Below are 14,345 nucleotides of genomic sequence, written 5' to 3' on the forward strand. Positions count from 1 at the left end.
TAAATTCCTTATATTTATGAAGCACTTTTAACTTCATTCTTAACTGCTTCTTTGATATTTATAACTATCTAGAGGACCAGCTTGGGCAGACTACCCCACTTTACTGTTAAAGCCAACAGCATGGAGAAAACTAATGATGTACTTTGTTCTTTTGAGGTACTGAGCAGGATTGCACTCGAAATCATACCCATATATTCATCTGCTAGCTATCCCTGAATGCCTTTAACAAATTACCTACCATTTCAACTTAAAGAATCCCATTCCCCACAGCCCCCAGCACAAGACAATTATCAAGTATCAGCTCTGTCTTCTGGCTATAAAGACAAAAGAATTTATTTTTCTTTAACAATATGTTATTGTCTGGACACTCTTGTGTATATTGGCTCAGACTCAGTCTGATATCCTTATTTGTAAGTAATTGGGGAAATACTGGTTCATTTCATCCATGGAAACACTTTCCAGCTCTGCTTTACACACAATGAATGGTGATTTGAAAAAAGATTCAATAGCTTAGGTTGTGTCCAAGGCCAAAATATCCTAGAAGATCTGATAAATTAGTAAATACAGTTGCATCATAACAAGGCAACCTGAAAATGTAAGCAGAAATCAAGATCAGAGAGAATATTTTGAAGAATTTTTCACCATCTTCACTTTCAACTTCAGACAGAACTCAGAATGTCCACATCATTTCAATATATGGAGCGGCTAACAGGGTTCATATTTAGGGCATAAAGAATCAAGAAAGGGCATAAAGAAACAAACCTACACACCTTGAATGCGTATTTCTTGTGAGGTCCTATCCTTCGTATAAATTCAATACTAGAAGACAAATACTCTTAGCAATCTATCACAGCAGGCTGGTGTTAAATAAAAAAAAAAAAGGTACCTGCAAAAGTGCCAAAGGAGCAGACCATTAATTGGGAGACAGTGACATCTTCTGGTAGTTTATGACAAAATACATTTATGCCGGACATTTTTTCCCCTGGAAACCAGCCGCTGTTTTAAAGGAATAGATTTACTTACCTGTTTAGTATACCTTTATTATACCCATAGGTGCAAAGTCTTTAATTTCTGAAATGAATGAAACATATATTAGCTAAAAAGGACATTCTAGCTCACTTCCTTGCTCCTTGCCTTGTCATCCCTGGGTTCATCTAATACAGAAGGTTTTAAGCAGCCAATGTTCATTCTACATTTTTCTGGTAATCAAAGTCATTCAAACACTTTCCTTAATTCAAGCAATTTCATATAATCTTTTCTTAATAAAGATTTTATTTATTTATTTGCCAGAGAGCGGGGAGAGTGAGAGAGGGAGAGAGAGAGAGCACACCAGCAGGGGGAGCTACAGAGGCAGAGGGAGAAGCAGGTGCTCTGCAAGCACAAAACCCGATGTGGGACTCGATCCCAGGACCCTGGGATCAGGACCTGAGCTGAAGGCAGACACTTAACCAACTGAGCCACCCAGGCATCCCTGTCTTCATATAATCTTGTAATTCCAAAAAAAACTGCTCCCTATTCCTCTCCACGGTGTATACAGCTTAATTTGGGAAAATGTGATCCCTAAAGTAATCATTTGATAGCATCAAAAACAATTTTAAAAGGGCAGCATAAAGAACTCACTGTAAGCATGTGGGGGGAGGAGGGGAAGGTAGCATCCAAGGTTGACCTCATGTCCTATCTCCTGAGGAAGCCCTCCTCACTTCTAGTCTAGGTTGGGCTTGTTTCCTATGTACATCTGTCATGTTACTGTCCTATAATTGTCGGCTTACTCAGCTATCTTTGTAACTACAGTGCAAATTCCTTGAGGGCAAGGCCTATATCTCATTACTATTTGTGTCCCAAAATCTCACTTTGCCAAACCCATAACCTATTTTTTGAAGAATGCATTCAAACTATCCTAGGTGAGGTATCTGTTCTTCATTCAAACAGATATTATTTTAGAGGCCTGTGTCCGTCATTAGAAGATGAGGATAGCTATTGAACACCTACTATGTGCCTGAAGCCTTGCCAGGTACTTCATACACTTTTACTTCATTTAATCCTAATAACCCTATAAAGCATGATCCTCATTTTATGGCTGGGAAAACTATCTGTGGTCAGCTAGTGAAAGACACAAAATTTAAACTCATTTATTCTATATATTTATACACTTATTCCAAAATGATCATTTCTAAAGAAATGATACAAAACTTCAAAGAAAAAAAAAGGAAATCAAAACAAAGGAGAAAGCATAATTTAAAAATGAACCAGAACCAGAAGGTAAACACTAACCAGTGCATACTATTAACACACTACATTTGCTACAAGTAGACTACAAATTGGCTGAACTTTCCAGCTCTTTATATGTGATTTCTTACATTATTCAGAGACATTCTTTTAAAGGTAAGGGCAAACCAGTTACTTAGAAGCACGTTTACTCCTGAACTGAAACCTGAAATTTCTCCTGTGGGTCCTCAAAGAAGGCATTGTATGTTAGAGTGAACGAACCATCATCATCCCTGGCACGAATTTAAGTTTCACAATACAGTCCAAAGCTAAGTGTGGTAAAGGAACTTGATGTGTAGCCAAAGGTGCCCCAGACAAAAAGTCTCCAAAGAGGGCTTAATTTCATTCACAATTTCAAAGAGAAATGGACTGGTAACTCAATTTTTTTTGGCCTCTTCCATAAATATTTCTCCAAAATGAGATTTTGAATGTTGGGCAAGGGTTAGATATTGTTCTCTGACAAGTACTGGGGGCCCATGCAGCATATAATCACTGGTGCTGGAAGAGAGAGGATATCCCTTCTGAAAGTAGAGCAGCCTAACAAGGATATTGCTCTAGGGGGAGACCTTTCCCCCTTTCCACAAAAGTGATCTTCAGAGTACCTACTGTTAGAAACAAGATTTTCTTAAAAACAAGTTTGGATCTGTTTCGACACATGAACAAATGTATAATCATGCTACCTCCATACAGCATGAATGTTATTGTTTTAGCTTGAAAAAATTTTTAAAAGCATATACCAAAAAACCCCAACTTTATCTGGGTTTAAAGTCCTACACACTCTGTATGCTTCTAGTGAGGCCCTGAAAATGCCCTGTATTGGACTTTTGTTTCACCATTGCATTTAGAAAAACTGGCAAGCTTCAGGACAGAAACTTAGAAGAGACCTATATGAATGTTGATTCCTACCTTCAAACTTTAGACATTAAAGCCTCGGTCTCAACTTACTTATATGGAAGTCCAAACAATGACTTTCCTAGCAACCAAGGCCACCTACAAAGGAACGTGTACAAGAAGATGGAAAATGCAAAAAATTGGAACTGCATCAAATATGTATAAAGTAGCTAAACCATATCTCTACTATGAGCACATTTCAAAGAACTTTTAGGAAATCAAGTTTTAACATAGGCTAGGTATATATAGTCAACCCCATTATCCCTTTTGTTAGCAGCATAAATATATACCCTATGACCCCATTTTTAAATGGCCTAGTAACAACATAGTTGTCAAATCACCAAATTGTATACTTTAAACTAATGTAACATTGTGTCAACTTTATAGTTCAATAAAAAGAATTTTAATAATATTTTAAAATTCTAAAATAAAATGGCATAGTAGATTCAGGAGTCTATCAGTGAGGTTGAGGCCAGGAGAGAATCCACACCAGGTAACTGAATGGGGAAATTCAAACAAAGTAATTATTATCCAGAAGGTGGTTAACTAATTAAAGGGATAAAAGAGAACTCTAACCTTAGAGTACAGAAGTAGCAGTTGCAGAAATAAGCAGGTACTTCTAGGCTGAGAGAAAGTGAAAAAAATTAAGGAACTAAAGCCAGCTGCCTGATGGAATGGCTGAGTTGTCAGGGAAGCAGCCCACTGGAGCTGCTCCAAAGGAACAGTAAGGTTGGGAGAGCCTCACCAGCTGGAACTCTCGGGCTGGGGCTGCTGAGCTCCTATGGTCAATTAAAATAGAGAATCGGAACCCAGAAGAGACATGTCTTCTTGCTGCTCCTGCTTTTCAGAGCCACTTTAGGACCCTCTATAATGAGTACTGAACACATCATTGCGACACAGAATAGTCTCAACAAAAGCAATTCCAGAAGAATTCGTAAAATAAGGGATATAAAGCATGCAACATGGTAGACTATCAGATTGCAGATTAGGAAAAAAAAAAAATCTAGCTTCTATTCCTGGCTCTAATCTCCTTGGGTGAGGCCATATAAGTATGGTCCTCTATTTCTACATCTCCTTGGAAAAAGGGCTGAATCATTCCAACTTTATTCAAATTACATCATGAAATTCTTTTAGAGATTATAAAGATGTGTGTGTGTGTGTGTTTTAATGAACAGGATAGAATAAAAAAATCAGAATATACCACATGTATTAAAGACATTTTCTTAAACTTTTACTGGTTTGCAACATAAGATATATGACTTACTGAGTGTCAGTTACAGCTTGAAAGCCACCAACGTAGATGATTTCTTCAAATCCTCTATAGTTTAAATTCTTACCGATTCATCTTGCTCAAAAATTATTTCAAGACCAGTAAATCACGAAGCATAAAATCACAACTTAATATGGAGATTTTTATCAAAGCTAAAATTTATTTGGTGCATACTCTGTGCTATCAGGTATTTTCACATATACCTTTTCTTTTAATCTTGTAAAAGCAACCATGTGAGGTATTTTACAGGCCAAAAAAAAATAACAAAAAACTACTTCCTCAACTTGTTCAGGTGAAAAGAAGAGTTATAAGCATTCCAAAATAAAAACAAAAACAAACAAAAAACAGCCAAGTACACAGTTCATTTCCATCTCCTTTTATACATCTTCTCACACATTTTAGCATTAGGAGACTAAGAAACCAACTCAAATAAAGGGAATCCTTCTGGTCATTTTGTCTATAGGTACTTTTTAAGCCACCAACTTTCTACTCTAAGTACCTTAAGGGCTTAAATGCTGTCAATATCTGAAATAATTTTAAAGTGATCTAATATTGTGAAAAAATTGTTCCCATAGAAATACAAGCCTAAAAAGGGCACCATATTTTTTCAGATGTTATTTATTTATTTACTTATTTACTTACTTACTTATTTCAAGTAAGCTGCATGCCCACTGTGGGGTTTGAACTCACGACCCTGAGATCAAGAGTCGCATACTCTACTGAGTCAGCCAGGCACCCCTCAGATGTAATTTCTCAGCAGGCAATGGTACCAGTTCAACTGATGGAAAAGATTTAAACATCTTCAAGAAAACAGAAGAAGTGTAGGAAAAATTTTCTAAAAATGTAGCACCATTACTTCAATGAATTAGCAAATTTCAAGACATGAAAATTACCTAAGAATTATGTATTTTTTCAAATAATCTATCTTTATATTGAGAAGTTCAACTTGTATGTTGTTATATTCAGCTTTCCTTCTAATTAGGAGCTCAACACTGACATCAAGTTATTTTACAAAATAAAAAGCAATTTCCTAACAGTGACTACTGACTTGTTACTAAGGAAATTCTTCAACATTTGGCATTTATTCCAAATGCAAACTTTTCTCAAGAGAAATTCTAATATTGTGTTACAAACAAGACAGATAACCTGGTCAAGGTGTGAATGTATTTCACAAAAAACATGTGATCTTCCTAGTGCCTTTCATTTCCTGTATAAATTTCTTCAACATTCTTATGAATCTTTTTTCTAAAACCATGTAATAACAAAGTACAGGTCATACAGAAACCAGATGTAAAGCTGACCTTTTATTTTTTTTAAAGTATCCCCTTACTGAATAATGCCAGCAATATTATCACAAAATTACATTTTATAATCAAGTAATGTATACTCAATGTATATTTTTAGTGTGTGTGTGTATGTGTGTATGTATGTGTATCAATATATATATGTATCAATGACACACTAAAGCTCATATGATTTATTTTAAAGGATTGCTGGTTTTGGAGAATTAAAAGCCACAAACTCTATGGCAGCAACTATAATGCATATATAGTTCTCTGAAAGATCATTTTTAAATTATTACATAATGGTGAAATATAATTTAAACAAAATACAAATAACATTTACAGCATAAGGCTTTGTGGTTGAACAATCAGCACATCAAAGAAAAGTATCAGAGAAAGGCTTTAAAAAATAAAGCATGTTTCCTGTAAGAAGAATTTTGTCTTTCTTTCCTAAAAATGGCTAACTGTGCACAGAAAAATGCAAACAAAAGGTTCTTAAAATTTCTAGAAAACAATTAAACTTCAGTTGCAGTAATTGATGAGGTCAGACTTTACCATGATGACTTGAAAATTAATCTGTTGGTAGCGAGAAGATACAACTGCTCATTTTTAGAGAAGTAAAGTTTATTACATTTGAAACAATACAGCAGAAATCTCAAAAGTTTACTCATTAAATATAGTTTCTTACAAATATCCTTTTGAAAATGCAATTCATATATGCTGCAACCTCAGAAGTTTGAATTCAAAATGAAATATGAAGGCAAGAGTCAGGGAAATCACGTCAGAGGGCTCTGTCAAGTATCTGTACAAATCAGTACATATTCTTCTGTCTGTGATATAGTAGGAAAGAAAGTGATTCTAAATATATCCAAGTAAATGCAGAAAAATACATTAGTATTTGAGGCAGACCATGCTAAAACATAATTTACAATGATTAGTTTGCATTTAAGATGATTAATAATGCCTTCAGTTTGAACCAATGAAATCAACATTAAGTAAAATTTTACGGTATTCGCTCAGTCTTTTGTATTGAACATTAGTTAATCTGAGAAGTAAATAAGATTGGAAAGAGCAAGCGACCTGATCCTTTTTGTTAGGTTCATCATTATCTCACTCAGTCATACTAAATGCAAACAAATCAATAGAGCATCAAGATTTTTCACACATTAAAATGAAGACAAATGACTTGTGAAGGCAGACTGTGTACCATGTAGTATTTAACATATGGATCTTGCATTAACCATCAACTCAATTTTTTAAATAAAACAAGATTTACAAGCTAAAATAAACATTTGATTAAAAAATTCTGCTATTCAAGATACTCAGGTGTCTTTTTTCTCTTTGAGATTGGTAAGGATTGGGTCTTTTAAAAACTTGAAGAGGAGGTGGTAAGAGGAAAAAAAAATCCTCAATGCTTTTAAAAACTCGGCTGTTAAGAAGTCCATACAACTACTATGCTGGCGTGGAAACAAGGTGTTTTCTGTCACAGAACCATCCACTTCCCCATAGAAGTAGTTCCTCCATGCCAACTATATAAAGATGTAAATCAGCTCACCCATGATTAAAATTGAAGTAATTCTTCAAAAACAGAGCAAGACACCTCACCCAAAAAGATCTTTTAAGTCATTGCTAGCTGAACTGCTATTGGTCATAGTAGTTGGTGGCTGTGCAAAGTTCTGCGGGTTAAAGAAAGGATTAGCCTGCACACCAAAGGCAGATTGTCCTATCATATTCATCTGTGTTCCTATTACTGAACTGCCCATACCTGGAGACCCCTGTGGTGGTACAAATTGATTAAGCCACTGATTTGGTTTCTGTTGTGACAACTGATTCATGCTAACTTTGGGTTTTTGAGGGCCAAAGAGATTATTAAGAGCAGACATATCTGTGGGTCTTTGTTGAGTCGGCTTTGCACCAGCAGGAGGAACACTCACAGCACTGAAGTTTGGCAAAGTGGCAGGTGTTCCCAGTGTCATCTTGGTGACTCCAGGCGTGCTTGGACTACCGAATAAGTTCTGGTTTGTATTAACCAGCATGCTGAATCCTGAAGTCTGAAAGCCCATGTTAGCATTTAAGCCGTTGGTCAAATTTCTCTTGGTATTATCAATTGGTGTAGAAAACATCATGCCAAGGCCCATGGAAGGAACAGAAGTGAAGGTACTTGAAGCAGAAATTTTAGGGGTACTAACAGAAAGGCTGGTCAAAGATGACATGTTATCCATCAATGTATCTGTCAAGTCCTTAGTCTGAAAAATATGAGGGAATTACTTTATCTCCAAGATTTCTAAATTAATTAAAGTCAATAAATGACAAGTTAAAATTAAGCTCAACAGTCTATACCAAATTAGCAAACCACAGCCTACAGGCCAAATACAGCCAGCCACATATTTTTATACGGTTTTTACAGATGAACACTGAATTGAACATGAACACTGAACAAGAAACCAAACTATAATCAACTTGATGACAGGGAACACTACATTCAAATTCCAATTAAATAATATGCTGGCCTCCCCCACTGCTCCCCAAAATAGAAATATGTTCTTCTCTCATTGGTATATCTGTATTGCAATAAGGATACTCTATTACTTTTATATTTTGAATTATATCACAATTTTATGGAAATTTGTTTTCTCTATTCTTATAAAAGTACCTAGAAAATAGTTTTTATTTTGCCTCTTGCCCCACAAATATTTTCCTCAGAAGAATCATCTTAGTGATCAGGAGATAACAAAAAATAATTTAAAGATCACTTTTAAGATAAAGTTATTTCTGCAGCCAGTAAGAGTATAAACTCTCTACAGGCAGGAACTTAGAACAGTGCCTGAAACATAACAGGAAATAAATACTGGTTAGGACATATAGGCAAGTATTCCTAAATCAAGTTACAGACAGACCTGACTATAACTGAAAAGCCAAAAATTAAAAATTACTTTTTTGCTCAAAAATACATAAATGCATAAAATAATATTCCTGACCATTTCAAGGTAAACAGAGTTACTTAATACTATTAAATCTAGTATTTTTTAAGAAACCCTCTTATTCATGTAACTTTCTCTTTATTGGTAACAATCACTATCATAAAACATTGTATCTTAGTCAGGCCATTGAGGAGTTGTTGGAAAATCCTTTCTGCCCATACTTCTTAGAAACTCCATTATTGGAAGTATTCTTTCAAATATATTTTTATACAAACACTAGTAGGTAGAATAAGTTATATACTTACTTCTTCAGTACAGTATGCTTGAAGTCATCCAAAAGTATAACCTGAAATTAAGTATGCTTGACATTATGCAAAAGGAATGAATTCTGACCTGTTTGACTGGAGCAACAGGTGTGTGTACTTGGGGTTTCAGAGGCTGCTGGCTTTTCAACTTCTGTGCCTGCTCCTGTTCTTTTGCTAATTTTTGTTTTTCTTCAAGAGTAAGAGAAGCCTCAAAATGAAACAAAATAAAGTATCAACTGGCAACTTGGTAATTTCACTTGTAAAACAGAAAATGTCTTTTTTTGTAAAGTATGTCTTGATATGTTTGACAATACCAAGTAGTTTGCAAGCTACTCTTGCACTGATGATTGCCACAGGTAAATTATATTTTGAATTATTATAAGATTCAACTTTAGGTAGGAACAAATCTCTGTTAAAATACTTCTTTCCAGTGTAAAAACAGCTATTATTTTTTTTATTTTTTATTTTTTATAAACATATATTTTTATCCCCAGGGGTACAGGTCTGTGAATCGCCAGGTTTACACACTTCACAGCACTCACCAAAGCACATACCCTCCCCAATGTCCATAACCCCCCCCCCCTTCTTCCAACCCCCCTCCCCCCAGCAACCCTCAGTTTGTTTTGTGAGATTAAGAGTCACTTGTGGTTTGTCTCCCTCCCAATCCCATCTAAAACAGTTATTATTTTAATACCATTCATCAGTTTGACCTTTTTCCAGACAAGGGGAATATCATTTAGTGGTTTTATTTTATAAAATTGGGAGACTCTTGTTCAACTCTAATCTTTCTTCAAAAATATTTTAGGAACTAAACAAAAAGCTAAGGAAAACATAAAGAGCTTCTTTCACTGCTAATTTCTGAATTAAATTTGACATTTCTCAACCTTGCTAAACTCTAGGCTCACGGTGTGTTCTTACAATTTTGTAAACCCAATGCCCAGTAGCTTTGCACATATAGGTTCTAGTATTTGTCAAATGAACAGAAGAAAAGTTGCCCCCCTGCAGAAATTCAAACTTGACATATTTATTATAATGAATACTAACCAATACTTCAACTACAAAGTATCATTTTATAATTTATCACTGAAAATCAGAAGCAGAGAAGAAACACACTTCTTTATCAAGAAGCGTGACTGGCAAAGTGCAGTAAGAAAGGACAAAGAAGGCAGGCAATCTAGAAATATCACCACATGGGAGGCTGTGTAATAAAGGAAGTTAAAATTCTCAAGCCTGTTTATTCTCAATGTGAGTCAGGTCATGTTTCCATGATAATTTTTAAACTTCATAAAGATTATTAAAGCATGCTTCCTGTTAAAATGCTAAACAGTAGTTTTTCCCAACAAAAATCTGTAGTTTGCAGGAAGTCCTATAATATAAATCAGTGCATTATAAGAACAAGTAAAGAAACTTACTCTTTTATGCTTATTCTGTAACCCATCCTCTTTACTTTCTGATTCACTGCCAGTCAGAAAGTCTGCTCCAATGTTGTTAAAGACTTTGTCAATCTGCTGAAAAAGAAAAATGTCAACCATTGAATGACATCAAAAAACCGTGATTTTACTACTTAAAAAGCAAAAGCCCCTCAGATGAAGCACACTGTCAAACTCTTCTTACAAAAATTAAAATGATCTAAATAAACTACCTTGTGAGCCAGCAATTGCATTACTAGGTATTTATCCAAGGAATATAAAAATAATGATTCAAAGGGGCACACGCATCTCAATGTTTATAGCAGCACTATCAACAATAGCCAAATTATGGAAAGAGCCCAGATGTCCATCAACTAATGAATGGATAAACAGGTGGTATATTTGTACAATGGAATATTGCTCAGCCATCAAAAAAAAAATTAAATCTTGCCATTTGTGATGACGTGGATGCATAAACATCATATCTCTGGTCATTTCAAGGTGAACAGAGTTACTTAGTACTATTAAACCTAGTGTTTCTTTTTTTAAATTCGTCACTAGGATTTATTTATTTATTTATTTTAAGTTGGTTTTTTTGTTTTTGTTTTTTTAATTTGTCAAGGATAGAGGGAGAGAGAGCGAGTGAGCACAGGCAGACAGAGAGGCAGGTAGAGGCAGGGGAAAAGCAGGCTCCCTGCCAAGCAAGGAGCCCGATATGGGACTCGATCCCAGGATGCTGGGATCTTGACCTGAGCGGAAGGCAGCAGCTTAACCAACTAAGCCACCCAGGCGTCCCTAAACCTAGTATTTTTTAAGAAACCCTCCTGTTCATGTAACTTCCTCCGTATTGGTAACAGTCACTATCATAAAACATTATACCTTAGTCAGGCTATTGAGGAGTTGTTGGAAAATTCTTTCTGCCTATACTTCTTGGAAACTGCATTAGTGAAGTATTACAAAATAAATAAAAACAGAGGGAGACAAACCAAAAGAGGCTCTTAACTACAGAGAATAAACAGGGTTGCTGGAGGGGAGTGGGGAGAGGTTAAATGGGTGACGGGAACTAAGGAGTGCACTTGATATAATAAGAACTGGGTGTTGATATACAACTGATGAATCACCAAATTTTACTCCAGAAACCAGTGTCAAACTATACGTTAACTTGAATCTAAATAAAATCCTAGAAGTAAACAGATAAATAATCTAAATATCTTACCTGAGACCCAACATTTGTAACCTTTGTCTCCTCAGAAGCATTCATTTGATTTCCTATATCCAAAGATCTGCAGGAAAGTTGAATTATGACAAAGCAATAAAAAGAAATGCTTATTTTTGAAATACTTATACTAAAAACAGTTCATCCCTATGGGGATAACTGTTAACCCCATATATATATATATATATATATATATACACATATGTGTGTGTATTTTATATATATATATATATATATATATATATTTACCCCATATATATAGTAAAATTATTTACTATAATTAATGTCTGCTTGCCCCAAAAAAGTAACATTGCATATACCAGTCTTTTATTTTAATTCCATATTTGGTATTTACTGGAGAATTCATTTAGTGTATCATAAAACTAGGAAAGCATGATTCTTAATGTCAGAGAGCTTATAGCTCACTGAGACAAGGTATGACATGAGGAACTTGATGTGATTAATTCAGAATCTGATTTTCACAATAAAGGCTATAATCACTATGATGAACTAGATCTAGGCCTTGAAAACTGGTAAGATTTAGATGGGAAAAAGAAAAAAAAAGCTCACTTATGCCTCAAGTATAAATATTAGATGTTAAATTTTTCTTATAAATTTTTAAACATTATTTATCTGGTTCCTATGTTAATCATCAAACAACATAAATATATACATCACAGAATATTAGAACATACAAAGGGCTATTTCATGTCATTCTACAACTGGTATATTTATTCCCATTAGCCTTTATCTTACACTGGGGCAGAAGCTAAAAAATTTCTATCTGGGAAACTTGCTCATAATTGGTATCAACTTTACTGATATTCTGGTATCTTTTTTTTTTTTTTAAGAGGGAGAGGCAGAGAGGGAGTGAGAGAAAGAAAGAGAGGAGAGGCAGAGGGAGGAAGAGAGTCTTAAGCAGGCTCCACACCCAACACAGGCCAGATGTGGGGCTCAATTTCACAACCTTGAGATCATGACCTGAGCCTAAATCAAGAGTCAGACGCTTAACTGACTAAGCCACCCACATGCCCCTGATGTCTCTTTTCACTGATATCTTTTGGCTCAGGATTAAACAGACATCCTAAAATCATGTGTTTTTCTTTGGCAAGCAAATACAGTGGAGATTTCATTTTAGTACACTGGAGTTTAATAAACTCCAGTAATTTTCACCTTTCCCTTCTTCCTTTGAATACTAGTATTTTGCAAATAACTTAGATAATTCTCCCTAAAAAAAAAAAAAAAAGTAGATGATGTGGTATTAAATATGAAATGAATGCCCTATAAATGTTTCTGGAATCAGGAAAAACAAAAAGGGAGAAATCAAAACACCAGGGTTTCACAGATTTGAAAAATACTTGTAAGTGGTGCTCTTAGTGATCACCCTGAATTTACACCTCTAGTAGCTAATGCTAACATAACAAGAGACTCTCAGAAACAGAATTTTCCTTATGTATAGAAAATGCTAAGATTGTATCATATTAACAGTTTTATACTCAGAAATGACATTTGATTCTCCATAAGACTCTATTTTACACAGTTCAAGTTAACATAAAGGAAAATTTTTAAATGCTTTACATGTAAACAAATTGAAATCTATCAGTTTTTCACTACGCAGAACAAACTGATGGTCACCAGAGGGAAGATGGGTGGAGGGATAGGTGGAAATAGGTCAAGGGGCTCAATGATGAACACTGAGTAATGATGTATAAAATTGTTCAATCTCTATATTGTACACCTGAAACTATATGTTAATGATACTGGAATTAAAATAATAAAGTAAAAAAAAAATCCATTTTTCTAGTCCTTATTCCAGAAAATCAGTCATGAAGTAACTTAATCTCACTCTGGGACCATGGACAATCCATATGCAACCTACTTACTTCTGCTGTTCTTGCATTATATGAAGTTGTTCCAGTTTAGTCTTATGTTCAGACTCCAATCTGTTAAGCATCTCTTTTATGACGGAAATGAAAGAATTGAACTGGTACAATAAGAAATTGATACAGTTATAATGTTTCAAATTAGCAACAAATGTAATCTAATAAAATAATTCAACAAGTTAACCATAATACTCTCTATTTTTACCAGAATATGACCCACTCACAGCAGTGATGCCACAAGAATAGTATATTTAAACTCAGCATATCACAGCAAACTTTTATAGTATTTCTGTATGATGGTGATAAAGCTAATGAGGATTTCAAGTTCCAGAAATTGTGTCTCAATTAGTTTTATAGCCCGAGTTCTCTAAGAGCTATCATTTAGCAGTCTTTACAAATTTACCCCCAGCAGTCATTACATATTGATTTTCCTATAATAGTCTAAAATTGACCACCTGAATTTGTACATATCTGGAAACAACCCATTTAATTATGCATAACAAAGTCAGTTTATTCAGACTGTTGTAAAAATGACATATTTGGCTAAAATAAATGTTTTCTAAAGTTAGTAGAAATATTAAAATGTATATGTTTTAACTTTCAAATAATTATAGTTCTTAAAGTGTATCTAATACTATGTCATAATGTAGTTTAAGCTTTGGTTAAATGATGATTCTTAGGTACCTCAGATCACCATAAACTATTTAACAATACCATATATTACAGGAAGAATCTAGAAACTGCTTTCTTTCCCTCCTAAATCTTTTTGTACTGGGTGCTTATATAACTCTTCATAGTACGTTTATTAGTATTTCTATTCCTTGGGGTGCCTGGGTGGCTCAGTTGGTTAAGGGTCTGCCTTTGGCTCAGGTCATGATCCCAGGATCCTGGTATCAAGCCCC

General features: G+C 34.7%; 1 protein-coding gene across 3 annotated transcripts in view; it reads right to left on the reverse strand.

Moving 5' to 3' along the window:
* Positions 1-4,560: 4,560 nt before the first annotated feature.
* The window catches only part of SCYL2 (SCY1 like pseudokinase 2), a 59,614-nt gene continuing 49,829 nt past the window's right edge, over positions 4,561-14,345 (reverse strand). For 2 of the 3 annotated variants that reach the window (XM_059402271.1, XM_059402269.1), the window contains 5 exons: positions 13,444-13,544; positions 11,561-11,627; positions 10,348-10,443; positions 9,024-9,143; positions 4,561-7,955 (listed from right to left, as the gene is read on the reverse strand). In XM_059402271.1, coding sequence (XP_059258254.1) covers positions 7,311-7,955; positions 9,024-9,143; positions 10,348-10,443; positions 11,561-11,627; positions 13,444-13,544 — 1,029 coding nt within the window. In that variant the 3' untranslated portion in view covers positions 4,561-7,310. The remainder of the gene's footprint in view (positions 7,956-9,023; positions 9,144-10,347; positions 10,444-11,560; positions 11,628-13,443; positions 13,545-14,345) is intronic. The other variant, XM_059402270.1, reaches the window with a different exon arrangement.

This window comes from Mustela nigripes, chromosome 6 (assembly GCF_022355385.1).
Source record: "Mustela nigripes isolate SB6536 chromosome 6, MUSNIG.SB6536, whole genome shotgun sequence".
Lineage (NCBI taxonomy): Eukaryota > Metazoa > Chordata > Mammalia > Carnivora > Mustelidae > Mustela > Mustela nigripes.